Genomic DNA, 17422 nt, shown 5'->3' with positions numbered 1-17422 from the left:
TTTATTTAGGGGGTAGGGTCAATTCTCTTATTTTTATACCCTCTACCATTATCAGTGGTGATTGAGTGTGTAAAACCAAGAAATATTCATCTGAGACCCAACAAAGTATATATATCTAGCTAGATCTAGCTATGTCCGTCTGTGTAAAGCACGCTCACGATAAAACGAAGCAATATAATTTAACCAAATTCACCCCAATTGAAAGGGGACTGCCCATTATCAATATCAAACAAACATTACTCCAAACAAAACTTATTTAACTTTTCACTGAAAAGACCCTATCATATTAAGTACCCCGATGGACATGACCAGATCGTTTTAGAATTAAAAAAAATCAAAATAAAGGTTTAACCTCTATTCTAATTTCTTCCTTCTTTGAGATATCTTAACATTGAGCTTAAAACAACTACTTATGTGATGGAGAAATGACGATGCCGGATTCGGATTCAGAGTAGCTTTTTCTTATAGACTAGGTAAGACAAGACATCTAAAATGTTTCTTAGTAAATAGTTTATAATAGGCGAGTGTTGCCATGATGGAATCGAATCAGTTGTATTGGGCTCAGGTTGCCTATGATGGTCTGGTCAGTTTATAATTTCACCAAAGGTTTTCGTTCTTAAAATGGTACTTCTTGAATTTTCTGAAATGTGAAACGGATACACATAAAATTAAACATATCCGGTCTTATTGAATGGGAATATATAAAATAGAACTTTTGATACTTTATCGTTTCTTAACTAGTACTTTTTAAAACTTCCTATAATATTGAACGGTGACCTACAGAGTTAAGTACTTTGGTGTAATGCTTGACCGGAAATTAAGATGGAGGAACACATAGAGGAATGATTTAACAAAGAAATGGGACCTTAGTCCTTCTATGACACATTGGCTTTATAAAAGTGTAATTGGACCAAAGTTGTTTGGATATAAGTTGTGCCATGAGCACTACACCAACCAAGGCTCTGGAAACGATGCTAGATATTCCACCCATTAAAACATATGTATATAAGATATGACGCGGCACTTACAGCCGAACGGCTCATAACATTAGGCGAACTGACCAAAAGCGCTATACTGGACACATTAGAAGGTTATACACAATCATCGGACGTGCCCGATCGCATAACAGAGACGAAATATGTCGGGAACTTTGAAATACTAATCCCAGATAGCATTTCATGGTCAAGCGGAACATTAGAGCGAAAACCTGTAGGAATCCGTTGCAACACGAATGGCTATAAATTGGGGGCAAAGCGGGCCTGGGGTTTATATATTGAAGACCCAGAATCTGAAATATAGTACCGTTTACTTAATCGTAATACTAGTTTTCAGTCAGAAGTCCAAGTAATAACGGAATAAAGTTTAAAGTTAAAGCTTTAACTGAATACTCTCCCAGTTGTAAGGTTTACATCGTATGGGTACCAGGCCACTCGGGAGTAGTCGGAAACGAAAGGGCGAATGTAATAGCTTTAAAGAGAATGTAGCTCGAGGTTATTAACCAGACGAACACGAAACCTTTCGACGCAACAAAAGCTGAATTAAAAATATGGGTGAAAGAATCACATAAGGCCTCTTGGAATAATGAAACGGTGGGTAGAACCACAATGATCCTATGAGGTGATGAGCTACTTTTTTAACAATTACAATTACATCTGAAGTAATGTAATTATCATCCCCCTAACCTGTCAAAAAGTTCCCGTTTTATTTAAATTTTATAAATATATAATAAAACACCTTCTTTAGGTAATACCCTTTAAAATTATTGTAGAAATAAGTATGTATGAATAAACAAAATATTTTATTTTATCTAGGTAATAATAAAAAAACAAACATACTTGCAGAAATAGATGGAAAAAATTGTAAATAAATATTTGCATTAAAAATCATCATCAAGTGAAGCTTCCGTTTCATTAAACACACTACATAATAATAATTTTAAAGCCAACAACAACAACTGAAGACTGCAACTTGTGATAAATTACTGCACATTATAACCATAACAACAGCAACAAAAACAGCAATAGTTGCAGTAGCTGTAACAACAACTAAATTTTTATGTTTTTGTCTGGCCATCCGTTTGCTAGTCAGTCGGGTCCGTTTTGGGCTTCAACACACATTAACATCATCAGCAGCAGCAGTATTATTTGTATAAAAATTATTCATAAATCCATGCTCTACGAAGTGTAACCAATGCTCCCCGCTACTGTTGTTGTTGTTGCTTTTTTATAGCTGCTGCAGCTGTAGCAATAATAATGATGAGAAGGATGGCGATGATGATGATCATAATAATAGTAGTAATAAATTTTGATGACGCTGATGATATCCGTCAGTTACGCGACACTACATCTCGTTGCGTTTAATTATTTCATTAATGCAGTTTTTTTTTTAATTTGTTAACAACAACAACATTTTCAAAAAAATAATATAGTAGTACTTACTTACTAATAAAAGTTTTATATTTCTAAAATATACTTGCATGTTGTATATTTTTCTGAAAATGAAATGAAAATTTATTAAACAACATCTTTAACGTTTTCTTTGAAAATTTTCTTTAATTTGTTTGCAAAAGTTGGATTTTTTTTCTTCACTTCTCATTGTTTCGAGACATTGTGTTGAAAATGTGTTTAATATAAAAACTTTAATTGTTCACCTTCATAATAATGAAAATAAATCTTTTAAATGTTTTACTTTGTTCCTTTATTGTTTGTCTGCTTTACAATTTACAAAACCATTTATTTGCTTGTGTCTGTTGGCAGGTGAGAACAACCATCGGAATTGTGAGGTGCCATTAAAATCTTGAAATATGTATATGCACATAAATTACGATAAATTTTCTATATTTACAATAATTACGACAAATTTTCATTTTATAGAAAATTTCAATAAATTTTCTATTTACAGAAAAATTGTATACATTTTCGTTTTTAGAAAAATGTTTAAGGTTTACGGGCACAACTATATAATGTGCCTACATCCATGTAGAGAGGACAGTGAAACTTTGGAGAACTTTCTTTGCCATTGTCAGGTTTTCGTCGAACTTAGAGCAAAATGTCTCAAGGGTGACCTTATTCCGGATATAACAACCCTCACGAACACTAATTGAAAAATTCTTAGGAATTACGTTCAGGAAACTGAGTTTCTGAACATCGAACGATAATACCTTCATTGATAACTGTATAAGGTTTTGTTTTTACCAAAAAACATTTTCCACGAAAAGGAGCCTAGATATACAATTTCTTCGAATTTGATATAGTATACATCCTCCTATCAATCTAACATAACCTCTTTTAGGTCCATTTTTGTTATGTTATGTTCAATTTAGGATACTTGTATATAACATCAGATCCACTATCGGTCCTGCTTTTCATTCAAAAAGATCTAATTTTGTTGAATGTTTTGAGAAATGATAGAGAAAGTATTACAAGGTTTCATTGTACTCTCCGAATGCTGCTTATTTGTCGGAATCCATTCACGTACATTTTGTAAAGTTGTGCCCGTACCATCTCACTAATCTCCGACTTGCACATTCTGAAAAGAATTCTCGTCTTCTTTGCATTAAACTTACCCCATAGGATCTTTGTGTGCCTTCATGCAAAGCTGGAAGAGTATTCGGTTATAATACTCTTACAGTACAATACGGTCTTAACCGTAACCTCAAAAAGCATGTCGAAATCTGTTGGCGCAATATTTAATTAAATCCATGATAGGTCCTACCAATACCTCCAGTATGTCGGGACTTTAAACTGGTAATGATCAAATGTATCCTCCTCATTGGAATGATGTGACATTGGGTAGAACCAAGCACAAAATAATCTGTACTACGGGTGGCTAGTTGCCCGCAGGAATTTATCATGACTGGTCAGTTAGTTGAGGTCTTAGATTTAATCTCAAAAAGCATGTCGAAATCTGTTGGCGCCGTATTTAATTAAATCCATGATAGGTGCTACCACTACCTCCAGTATGTCGGGACTATAAACTGGTAATGATCAAATGTATCCTCTGCCTTTCATTGGAATGATGTGACATTGGGTTGAACCAAGCACAAAATAATCTGTTCTACGGGTGGCTAGTTGCCGCAGGACTTTGTCATGACTGGTCAGTTGGTTGAGGTTGAGGATTTGAGCTGATAATGCAAAGAATGGGTATGAGTTGATGTACCATCGGATACTTGTATCTGATAGATGAGGATAATTCTGAGTTGTTTTTGCTGTTGGAAACTGGATTGTTGACGGTTGTGAGATGCTTGGTTGAGCTGAGTGGAACTCAGTACGCCCCTTTTATTTGTTCTAAACCAGTGATTGCCTTTTCCTTGTTGCAGGCTTTTCTCATGATACCTGTCATTCTGCAACGGTGCTTCTATAGCAAGAGATTAGATAGCTTGAGTATTAGAGTAAAGTGCTTGTACATGGACCGGCAGAACCATGTACAACAATTACCACCGGCATGTAAGAAGAATAAAGGGGCGGTGGTGATCCATCAATGAACTTTACCCTGTGGATGAAAAAGAACACCGTGAAATTAGGCCGTCAAGGCAGTTGTTCACATAAAGCATCGACATCTTGTCTCCCTATTAGGAGTCACCACGATATGCTATCTGGGATAAGTGTTACAAAGAACACGATAATGCCATCGGGCACGTCTCGAGTTTGTATATAACAGTCCAATATGTTCAGTATATATTGCTGACATGCCCTTTGGTCAATTCGCCAATAAGAGCGTATAAAGTGTTTATATTTTGTTTGTTTAATTTTTTCCACTTTTTAGTCAAACTTAAAAATCTTTAAAACTTGTAGAGGTTTTTTTGTTGGTTGGTGGTACGGTCTATCTACTTAAAACCCAAATGTTTCACCACTTCTTTTTGTCTACTTAAGCCAGTTGACAATTGAAATAGTGTATAATTCAAAATATTTACAAAGAAACTAAAAAACAAAACTACAATAAAAACCATGTTACGGTGATTAATCATGCATTCAAATTTGATTGTTTTAAACCTTTAATGCCCCGCAATTACAAATAGATATAATAGATAAACAAGCGAAGAAAAAAACGTTAAATTTAAATATTTTGACATTTACAAAGATTTTGTATTTCAGTTACATTTAAATTGTAATGATTTAATATGTTTAATTTGTAATGTGTTTAATAGTTAATGGTAAAGTTACTATAGCATTGTTGGGTGCTGATATAGATTTCAAAATGTTTTTAAGTTTTTTAATGAGGAAATATTTTACAGTAGAATATCTAACCCGAGAGCAATTTATGTAAATTGATTTTAAGCTTCAAGGGAATTTATTGAATTTTATTTATTACTTGAAAAATTAAAATTTTTCGATTTATTCAATTAACGTCCAATAATACTTAATACTTTGGCAGCGAAGTTATACCAGTTTTTACATGTGTACTGGAAAATTCTAAGGAACTAAGTCGAGGAAACGTTTCTCAACATTATTCATTTCATAAAAAGGGCACACAACAGGCTCTATAGCGGCCTAGGTGTAATTTTTTGGGTCTGATTCTTTGGAAAAAATAAAAACAAAGATAAATTAAATTTCTTAATCGGAAATAGACCGTTGGCCAGTTGTGCACTTTCATAGCAAAAGTTGGTTCCCTTATTTCAAGTGACCGTATTATATTCTCTAGTCCCTGTTAAGAACGATATTGCATTCTTAAGGTTAACAACCTAAAGTTCCCTCCCGCGGGGACATGTTAACTTGATGAGTCTTCCACCATTTTTATGTTATTGCATTCCCAGGGAAAAGAGGCGCTGCAAGTACCTCTAGTCTACTGGGACTATACACTCTTGTTATGATTTGACATGGGGTCGAACCAGGGACCTACATAAACTGGTGCCACGCGAACTTGTGGCTCGCACCACAGAGTTTCGGACTTTGTTATGTACCGGTTATTGGAGAGGACCATGTGGTGGATGTTGTTTAAACCCAAATTCGCGGGAAGAGATTGTCGGTTAAAAGACTGATGCACTATAATAAATGAAGTCTATAATTCGTGATAAGTTCGGTGCCCCACAGAGGAGTGACTGTGGGACTAAGCGTTGGAAATGAGTTGTTGTTAAACGTGTATGATACCGGATGAATATAGGGTGAGTTTGTCGGATGTTGTTCTCACTGAGTGTGTCGAATGGATGAGAAGCGTGCTGGGTTGAACGATACTGGACGAAAGGTATTTTATACAAGTGATACCATTGAATTTTCCTTCCTTGTCCAGGTATGTTCAGGGTTTACTCTGATCTGCCACAGTGTGTAAGATACACAAAGAGGCGGTGGTGAGTCATCTAGTCAGCATACTCAGTGGTTGAAAAAGTATCACGATGGAATTAGGCTGGCAGGTGTTCACGTAAAGCACTTCGACATCTTCCTCAAGTTCCCTTCAATTCATAGCAAGTATATTCGGTACAAATGTGGAGCTTATTACTGGAAGAGTATTCGGTTATGGCTCTCTTATAATACAATTCGGTCTTATATTTAAACTTATAAGCTAGTGTCGCCCTAACTTTTGCGTGGGGGATAGTTTTTTGCGGTTCAGAAGTGGAGTTGCAACTTGATTGCTATAGAAGTCAACAATTTTTGCAGCAAATTATTGGTTTGTCGGTTAAAGTTTTGACAAGATCACTTTAATATCTCACGTGTACCGAATGCAATAAGTTCGTTTGAAGCTAGCATTTGTCGAGCAACCTCCAAAATATAATGCCAGATATAAAGTCATAACATTCCATCATAATAACTCTCAGCCACATGTTGCAACACCTGTAAAAACTATTTAGAAAGAAGTAATTTTAAAGTTTTGCCTCATATCCTTTATAGTCCAGACCCAGCTCGGTCTGACTACAGTTTCTTTTGGTCGATGAAGAACGATCTCCCTGTTCTACGCTTCACTTCAGAAAAGGGTATCCGAAATTACCTTTATTTGTTCTAAGCCTCGAAATGAAGATGAAGAGTTCTTTTAGCGCAGAATCCATATGTTGCCAGAATGATGGGAAAATGCCAGTACTTTAAAAATGTATATTTACAATGAACAATTATATTATACTGTTAAGAAAATTTATTGAATATTATTCGTTTCCTTTTTGCACACATGTTATTTATTTCTTTGTCTTACTTAAACAAAGAATCGAAAATTTATATCTAATTTAAAGTTAAACTGTCGAAGGTGAAAATTACGTAATACTTACACATATGGGTTCTTTATATAACTTCAACTATTCCCTAATTATTTTGTTTGATTACAAAAATTTCCAGTTGGTTGCTTAACTTAAGAAAAGCTAAATTAAAAGACAATAGAACCATTACTTTTTTAAAAAGAACACTAATTTAAGTTAATTTTCATATAAATTTAAAGGAAATGAAAATAAAGTTAGAATAATTAGAATTTGTAAAACAAGAAAACAATGAATAATTCAAGGCTAAAATACTCGAACAATTTTAATTCCACCAACAAAATAACTTTATTTAAAATTTACAATTTAACTACCCTCCAAATAAGGTTCTGCTACTATTTTGCAATTTTAATATAAAAAAGTAAATATGTTTTTATTTAAGTAATTTATACTTTTAGTTAAAGAATTACCTCCCTCAGTTTTTAGTTGTTGTTGTATTATATTGTTGTAAATAAATATTAAAGTTTCTACTCGTGCTGGTATGTAACAAAGTTAAACCGAAACTTTAACAACATTTATTTCATCTTATTGGCAACACTTTACGTTGTGCACCAGTAATTTTGTTGCTCCAATAAGTTGTAAATAAAAGGCAACAATAACAAAAACAACAACGACAATAACAAAATATAAACATTCGAACAATAAAATTGTTGTGGAAACAAACAACAATAAAACATGTCTGTTAAAGTAACTCTGCAATTGTTGCAGAGTTGTACAAACCTGTGGGAAAAAATGGGAAATTTTTTTTTTTAGTTTAAGGATTCATGATATGTGTGTTATTTTATTATAACGACGTTCGGCCATATTTTTTAATACCTTTAAAACGTAACCTAACCTGATCTCGTGGTTTACATCAGATTTCAAAAAGTTAATAATGTATAATGGTTTAAATTTACGCCATCAATGCGGCAGTGTTAAAACCCCAAAAACCATATCTCTACTGCTTTTAAATGCGATAAGTTCTAGTTCAGTTCTAGGTTAGTCTTAGTTCAGTTCTAGTTCTGGCCGTATATATTTTCTATGTTTTTCGACCAACGCTCGCTTCAAACGAACCAGTTGCATTCGGTACAAGTTCTCTAAGATGGCGATAGAAGTTCAGTTCTAGTTCATTTCTAGTTCAGTTCTAGTTCAGTTCTAGTTAAGTTCTAGTTCAGTTCTAGTTGAGTTCTAGTTCAGTTCTAGTACAGTTCTAGTTCAGTTCTAGTTCAGTTCTAGTTCAGTTCTAGTTCAGTTCTAGTTCAGTTCTAGTTCAGTTCTATTTCATTTCTAGTTCAGTTTTAGTTCATTTCTAGTTCAGTTCTAGTTCAGTTCTAGATCAGTTCTCGTTCTATTTCAGTTCTAGTTCAGTTTCTAGTTCTAGTTCAGTTCTAGTTCAGTTCTAGTTCAGTTCAGTTTTCAGTTCTAGTTCAGTACTTCAGTTCTAGTTCAGTTCTAGTTCAGTTCTAGTTCAGTTCTAGTTCAGTTCTAGTTCAGTTCTAGTTCAGTTCTAGTTCAGTTCTAGTTCAGTTCTAGTTCAGTTCTAGTTCAGTTCTAGTTCAGTTCTAGTTCAGTTCTAGTTCAGTTCTAGTTCAGTTCTAGTTCAGTTCTAGTTCAGTTCTAGTTCAGTTCTAGTTCAGTTCTAGTTCAGTTCTAGTTCAGTTCTAGTTCAGTTCTAGTTCAGTTCTAGTTCAGTTCTAGTTCAGTTCTAGTTCAGTTCTAGTTCAGTTCTAGTTCAGTTCTAGTTCAGTTCTAGTCAGTTCTAGTTCAGTTCTAGTTCAGTTCTAGTTCTAGTTCAGTTCTAGTTCAGTTCTAGTTCAGTTCTAGTTCAGTTCTAGTTCAGTTCTAGTTCAGTTCTAGTTCAGTTCTAGTTCAGTTCTAGTTCAGTTCTAGTTCAGTTCTAGTTCAGTTCTAGTTCAGTTCTAGTTCAGTTCTAGTTCAGTTCGTCTAGTTCAGTTCTAGTTCAGTTCTAGTTCAGTTCTAGTTCTAGTTCAGTTCTAGTTCAGTCTAGTTCAGTTCTAGTTCAGTTCTAGTTAGTTCTAGTTCAGTTCTAGTTCAGTTCTAGTTCAGTTCTAGTTCAGTTCTAGTTCAGTTCTAGTTCAGTTCTAGTTCAGTTCTAGTTCAGTTCTAGTTCAGTTCTAGTTCAGTTCTAGTTCAGTTCTAGTTCAGTTCTAGTTCAGTTCTAGTTCAGTTCTAGTTCAGTTCTAGTTCAGTTCTAGTTCAGTTCTAGTTCAGTTCTAGTTCAGTTCTAGTTCAGTTCTAGTTCAGTTCTAGTTCAGTCTAGTTCAGTTCTAGTTCAGTTCTAGTTCAGTTCTAGTTCAGTTCTAGTTCAGTTCTAGTTCAGTTCTAGTTCAGTTCTAGTTCAGTTCTAGTTCAGTTCTAGTTCAGTTCTAGTTCAGTTCTAGTTCAGTTCTAGTTCTAGTTCAGTTCTAGTTCTAGTTCAGTTCTAGTTCAGTTCTAGTTCAGTTCTAGTTCAGTTCTAGTTCAGTTCTAGTTCAGTTCTAGTTCAGTTCTAGTTCAGTTCTAGTTCAGTTCTAGTTCAGTTCTAGTTCAGTTCTAGTTCAGTTCTAGTTCAGTTCTAGTTCAGTTCTAGTTCAGTTCTAGTTCAGTTCTAGTTCAGTTCTAGTTCAGTTCTAGTTCTAGTTCTAGTTCAGTTCTAGTTCAGTTCTAGTTCAGTTCTAGTTCTAGTTCAGTTCTAGTTCAGTTCTAGTTCAGTTCTAGTTCAGTTCTAGTTCAGTTCTAGTTCAGTTCTAGTTCAGTTCTAGTTCAGTTCTAGTTCAGTTCTAGTTCAGTTCTAGTTCAGTTCTAGTTCAGTTCTAGTTCAGTTCTAGTTCAGTTCTAGTTCAGTTCTAGTTCAGTCTAGTTCAGTTCTAGTTCAGTTCTAGTTCAGTTCAGTTCTAGTTCAGTTCTAGTTCATCAGTTCTAGTTCAGTTCTAGTTCAGTTCTAGTTCAGTTCTAGTTCAGTTCTAGTTCAGTTTCTAGTTCAGTTCTAGTTCAGTTCTAGTTCAGTTCAGTCAGTTCTAGTTCAGTTCTAGTTCAGTTCTAGTTCAGTTCTAGTTCAGTATAAGCGAGATCTGTGAGGTTACTGCAGTAAAGATTATACAAATTAAAAAAAAAAATCTTCCTGACGTACCACTTACTGCCCAACTCTGTGCGAATTGCACACCATTACTGACTTCTTTGAAGAAAAAACCAAAATTATACAAAAGATGTGCAAATGTAATCTGAACTTAAAAACGATTTATTCAAGTTTACAGCAACAGCAAAAAAATACACATACATAAAGTAGGTGAATTTAGTACTGTGAAAAAGCTAATTTATCAACGTACCAGTATAAAACATCATCAACTGCAACTATGACGACGATAACGACGACTTCAATGAAGGCGGCAGGCAGCATGTGTTATAGTTCCCAGAGTTTTATAGTTCAGTTTAAATGAACTACGAACTTAAACAAAAAATTAAAAAACTATATTCAAGAAATGCATGATATGTTGAAGTAGTTGCTGGTGTTTATACTATTACCTGCTGAAATAAAAGATACGAACGAGTTAATTCCCCTTACGCTTAAATTAAATGACTTGTTATGGTAGCGAGCAAAGAGTTTTTTCCTTCTTCTTTTTGTAACAAAAAACGTTGAAGATTTGAAGAATAAATCAGTAAAAGAGGGCTAAGTTTTATACCCCAGATAAAGTCGAAAGATGGTATAAATAAAGCGTTGCTTGGCGTTTTGATAAGACTCTGTTACACCTGGAACAAACACTTTATGTTGCGGTTGACGTTTACGTCTTATTATATGAATACTATGTATATGGGTTGTTGATCTATCTATTGTTGTTGATCTTTAGTTTCAGGAAATGATCAACACCATTAACGACATCAACGGTAAATTAAAATGTTTCAGCGTTTAAATTTTAATTTACTCAACCTAACATATTTGATTTGAAATTCCCCAAAACTTTTACACCTTAAGGCGTGTGTATGTGTTGGAAATGTAAATTTTTATTTTAATTTATAATACATATTACTAAAGGCAATTTTTGAAGAATTAATTTTCTAATTTCTTTAATTTTAGTATATATTTTTTTAAATAATTAAATACACCATTTTAACAACAACGTATATTTAATACTGAATATATTGTAAATGAACCTGAGAACAAATGATTTCGAAAATACCCCTTGTAAACTTACCATTACTGGGATACGAATCCGGGAGCCAATATAAAAGAATATTAAACAAGTTAGAGTGTTATATTCGGCTATGCCGAATCTGAAATTCCCTTCAACTAATACCTATCCGGTAAAAAATTTGCAGAATAATTTGTTATATCGATCGATCTACATATATTAATTAAGTAATGAGTTATTTACGATTAAGTGATTTTCAGAACAGAGCTTTATATGGGAGTTATGAGCAATTATGGGGCGATCCGGAAAAAATTCAAAGAATAAATTGTGTATAAATAAGCAATATTCGAATATAATTTTATCCCAATATCATTATCATTTAATGATAATTCTGGAATCTCCAGAAAACTAATTTCAACATACAATTGCAATCTGAGGGAAGGTGCTACCAGTATCTCTAATCTACTAGTAGTGCCAAGCGACTCCTCAAACCAGTAAACTATAAACCGGTTGCCCACAGGACAAGGTAGGTAGGTAGGTAGGTAGGTTGATAGAAGGATGTATATTACATCAAATCCGAAGAAATACACCTAGGCCACTATCGGGCCTGTTGTGCGCTCCTTATTGCCCACAGGGCAAAGTTTCGGACTTTGTCTTGTTTCTGTTATAGGAGAGGTCCCTCGAGGTGAACGTGGTGGATGTGTTATAAAAGTGGGTTAGAAGTCTGATACACAGTGAAATCTATATTTCGGAAGCGTTGGGAATGAGTTGGTGTCAAGTGTACATGATACGTTATGGATGTAGGGATATGCTGGCCACATCCACCCGTATATACCATTGTGTTTCCTTCCTTGTAAGGGCATGTTCAGGGCATATTCTGTTCATTACACAGTGTGTTTTAAGTGAGTAAAAACTTGGCTATGGCCTACTTGATGATTTCGTATTTCGGTCCACCGATTACGTTTCTAAGTGTTGTCACTGAATAATCACAGATGTTTCTCAATCTCGGAAGTTACCCAACATGGTAGCATTGATCAGATATTAGATAGTTCGAGTACCTGTAAAAAATGCTTGTACATGTACCGGTGTAACCATGTACAAAAATTGCCACCTGCGTGTGGAAGTAAAGCACACAAAGGGGCGGAAACAAGTCGTTGTGTTTTTGGCCTTAATAGTCTGCTAAACGACTGGAACGATTTTCCTGAAATTTTCACAGTGTCATCCTGATTGTCTGGGAATAACTATAGGCTGCCTTTTACTTCAAAATTTTAAGTTTCCGAGATGCCACGACCACTTTCATGATTTCAAGTATTGATAGTCGTATATCTGCGAAACTTCATCATCTAGATTTGTGCACAGACTTTGACATTTGCATGAAGATTAGAATAAAAAAGTGGGCGAACTGCCAGTAGTGGGCGTAGCACCTTCCACATATACCATTGATAGCCAATACCAAAATACTTATATTTGGAAAACCACAACATTTAGAGCCGCCAATTTTTGTACATGTATTTTTATTTAAAATATGAATATTTTGAAATAAAATGGGCGAAACTTCAAAAGTGCGTGGGGTACCTGCCATATGAAGTAAATACTAAAATCTATATATCTGGGAAACTATAACAGCTGGAGTGTTTAAATTTTATACGAATAATTTTATGTACACATTTAAATATTTTAAACAAAAACTGATGCATCAGCAATAGTGGGCGTGGCAACCCCCATATGGATTAAAAATAAAAATTCCTATATCTGGGAAACTAAAACAATGGAGAGAACTAGGACTCTTATAGCTATTGTAGAAGCTGTTTGGACGAGAAAAAAGAGAAATCGGTAGAACACCTTCTATGTGACTTCCCAGCCTTACAAGAGCCCAGACTACTCTATCTTGGTAGAGCTCTTTTCCATGATCTGGACTATCTCAGAGATGCATCACCGGTTTTCACGGGGATTACAAGGACAAAGTAGTCAACGAAATTAGGGAGGGAAATCATTTTCCTTTATGTACAAACTCTCAACTTAAGGGAATGGCAATTCTAAAGGTATCACAATGGGCCGCAAGACCTCCGAGTAATCTAAACTATGACATACTGAGTTCTCAAATTTTCACAGTGACTTCCTGTATGTCTGCAAGGAACTAAAAGCTACTCTTTACTGCAAAATTTCAAATTTGTGAGATATGACGCCTACATACAAAATAAGTATTAATAGTCGTATATCTCGAAAATTATACATATCCAGTGCAATATATATCTAGTATATAGTATACATTATAAATTGAAGAAACATTTCTTCTTTTTGAAACTAAATATTTCGTGCAAAATCTCTTAATAATGTGTTTATAAAACCAATAAATTTTATTGATTATTTCTTTTAAGTAATAGATCGTAAATGAGGAAACCGGAATTACAAAATCTTTTAGACATGAAATATTTAATAATTTCCAACATGATTTGTGTTTCTTCTGTTTCTTTTGTATGACAGATTTATTTATTAATTCATTCACAACAATTGATTGAACAAACATGTATTGAAATTGTTTTTCATTACAAAAAAATAATTTGTAAATTATATTTGCACATTTTATTAAAGAAAAAAATTAATAGTTATGTTACTTAAATATTTTACAATAATTTTGTTTATTGCATAATATTAATAAAAAAATTTAGTATGACAATTATTTTAATCTTATCACATTATTATATATTTTGCAATTAATATTGATTTGTTAAATTTCTAGGTCAATTTATTATTTTCTTCTCATCAATTGTGGTTTCCTTTGAAACGCTTGAAAATATTAATTTAAAATTTTTACAGATCTGTTTAATTTTAGATCAATTTTCATACAAAATGTGTTCTATAAACCTTTGATAAATTCTTATAAATAAGGTAGTAGTTGTCTAAGTAATTATGACCTTTTATTTGTTTTTTATTTATTTTTTACACACATTTCTAAGATTTCCCATATATTTTTCTCACTTTTTATTTTTCAGGACTGTAATATTTGCACTTTCGACGAAGACGGTGATGGTGAAGATTTTAATTCTAATTATCATGATACATCAAAAACTTCCACAGTCAGTGATTACAATAATCACTTTCATAATTCCCATCAAATGTTGCATATGATACCGACAATAAACATACACAACAATCAACAACAACAACAACAGCAGCAGCATCAACAACAACAACATAATCATCAACAACAGCAGCAACATCAAATGTCATCATATGAAATGTTAAATGACAATACCACAAATGTGGAAGCTGTAATATTACAAAATCAAGTGGACACTCTCCAGTGGCAATTGAAACAGGTAATTTGAACTCATAAAAAATAGAAAAAAAATATTTTATTAATTTAAAATAGCAAAGAAATATTTCATAGAATAAAGTAGAAGCTTAAGTTAAGAAAAATGTTTAAAAACAATACAAAAAAAAAACAAGTTAGAGTGCTATATTCGGCTGAGCCGAATCTTAAATACCCTCCACCAGCTACTTTTATATTAAGACTTTTCTTAAATAGAAAAATACCAAGATTTAAACAACTTAAATCTATTACGATTCCAAGATTTATTGAACATTACAAATGCCATTTTCTTTTATATTTTTATAGCGCTTAGCAATATTTAGTAATGTGTATGTATGCATGTGTGTGTGAAAGATTTAAGGATTTTCAAAATACATATATATAATTTTGTTCTACACAAATTGATAATGCAACTAGTTAAACACGGTTAAAGCGCTTTTAGGGGCAGGACCTACTAAAATCTTGAAATAGAATTTTTGTATACAAAACTAATATTTGTGCCAAATTTTGTATCAATACCTTTATTTGGTAATGAGTAATGTGCGTTTAAGAGATTTTCGTAAAAGGACCTTGTATGGGAGCTATGACCAATTATGTATATAAAGACAAAATTTTAAAATTCTTTATCTTCATCATTATTTGGTAATAAATACTCTGCATTTAAGTGATTTTCTGGAGAGGACCTAGTATGAGAGCTATGACCAAATATGGACCGATCGTAAAACAATTTTATAGTGTGATTTATGTATATAAGAGCAATGATTTTGCTAAATGTATGGATATCAATATTTGGTAATGAGTTATGTGCGTTTAAGTGATTTTCGGGAGTGAACCTTGTATAGAACTATGACCAAGAATAACCGATCGTTAAAAAATTTAACATTTATGTGTACAAAAATAGTATTTATGTATAAAAATATTATTTATTTATATCACTATTTGGTAATGAGTTATGTGCCTTTAAGTGTTTTTCTGTGACAATTTCACGGTAATATTTCTCTGTATATGAGCAATACTTCTGCCAAACTTTATATGGCTATCTTAATTTAGTAATGAGTTATGTGCGTTTAAGTGATTTTCGGGAGGGGACCTTGTATGGGAGCTATGACCAGTTATGATCCGATCGCAAAAAACTTTCGTAATAATATTTCTGTATATGTGAGCTATACTTGTACCAAATTTTATATGGATATCCTAATTTAGTAATGAGTTATTTTAAGTGATTTGAGAAGGGGACCTTGTATGGGAGCTATGCCCAATTATGGACCGATCGGAAAAAACTTTCATAGTAATATTTTTATGCATACGGGCAATACTTATACCAAATTTTATATGGATATCTTAATTTAATAATGAGTTATACGCGTTTAAGTGATTTTCGGGAGGGGACCTTGTATGGGAGCTATGACCAATTATAGACCAATCGGAAAAAACTTTCACAGTAATATTTCTATGCATATGGGCAATACTTGTACCAAATTTTATATGGATATCTTAATTTTGTAATGAGTTATGTGCGTTTAAGTGATTTTCGGGAGGGGACCTTGTATGGGAGCTATGCCCAATTATGGACCGATCGGAAAAAACTTTCATAGTAATATTTTTATGCATACGGGCAACACTTATACCAAATTTTATATGGATATCTTAATTTAATAATGAGTTATACGCGTTTAAGTGATTTTCGGGAGGGGACCTTGTATGGGAGCTATGACCAATTATGGACCGATCGGAAAAAAAACTATCACAGTAATATTTCTAGGCATATGAGTAATACTTGTACCAAATTTTATATGGATATCTTAATTTAGTAATGAGTTATGCGCATTTAAGTGATTTTCGGGAGGGTACCTTGTATGGGAGCTATGACCAATTATGGACCGATCGGAAAAAACTTTCACAGTAATATTTCTATGCATATGAGTAATACTTGTACCAAATTTTATATTTATATCTTAATTTAGTAATGAGTTATACGCGTTTAAGTGATTTTCGGGAGGGGACCTTGTATGGGAGCTATGACCAATTTTGGACCGATCGGAAAAAACTTTCACAGCAATATTTCTAGGCATACGGGCAATACTTGTACCAAAGTTTATATGGATATCTTAATTTAGTAATGAGTTATGCACGTTTAAGTGATTTTCGTGAGGGGACCTTGTATGGGAGCAATTATGGACCGATCCAGAAAATTTTTTCTCTGAATGAATTCTATTGACATAAAATTTTAATCTGTAAAATTTTATGAAGATATCTTCATTGTGACGGTAGTTATTAGCAAAAAACCCATTTTTCGGGAATATGTACTTTTGTATGGGAGGTATATGAAATTGTGGACCGATTCTAGCAATTTTCAGCAGGGATCAAGATCTTGTGTAGAAACGAATGTATGGTGATTTTCAAAAATGCTTATTTTTTTTCGAGGTTGTTTTAAATTTTGATTCATAACTTTTCCCGATGTGAACCGATTTTGCTCATTTTCAATACCAAACTGTACCGGATAATAATAAATGTTTTGGGTGAATTTGGTTAAATTATATTCCTTCGTTTTAACGTGAGCGTGTTTTACACAGACAGACAGACAGACAGACAGACAGACAGACAGACAGACAGACAGACGGACAGACGGACGGACGGACGGACGGACGGACGGACAGACGGACATAGCTAAATCTCAGAAGACTCAGAATTTCATAAGGACCCAGAATATATATACTTTGTTGGGTCTCAGATGAATATTTCTTGGTGTTACACACGGAATGACAAACTTATATATACCCTCTATCACCACTGATGGTGGTGGAGGGTATAAAAACAAAAGATTTAAGA

At 33.5% G+C, this 17422-nt stretch overlaps 1 protein-coding gene across 1 annotated transcript in view; it reads left to right on the top strand.

The window, feature by feature from the left end:
• LOC119608183 (general transcriptional corepressor trfA-like) overlaps nt 1-17422 on the top strand; it is a 112410-nt gene that overhangs the window by 76181 nt on the left and 18807 nt on the right. The window contains exon 2 of the mRNA XM_037962499.1: nt 14274-14600. Within this exon, the coding sequence (XP_037818427.1) occupies nt 14274-14600 (327 nt within the window). The remainder of the gene's footprint in view (nt 1-14273; nt 14601-17422) is intronic.

The sequence above is a fragment of the Lucilia sericata genome, unplaced genomic scaffold, assembly GCF_015586225.1.
Source record: "Lucilia sericata isolate MDLA Ls3-8-SP2 unplaced genomic scaffold, ASM1558622v1 Contig000803F_arrow, whole genome shotgun sequence".
Classification (NCBI taxonomy): Eukaryota; Metazoa; Arthropoda; class Insecta; order Diptera; family Calliphoridae; genus Lucilia; species Lucilia sericata.
The sequence above is the reverse complement of the archived record's forward strand: the minus strand, read 5'-3'. Positions and strand labels throughout refer to the sequence as shown.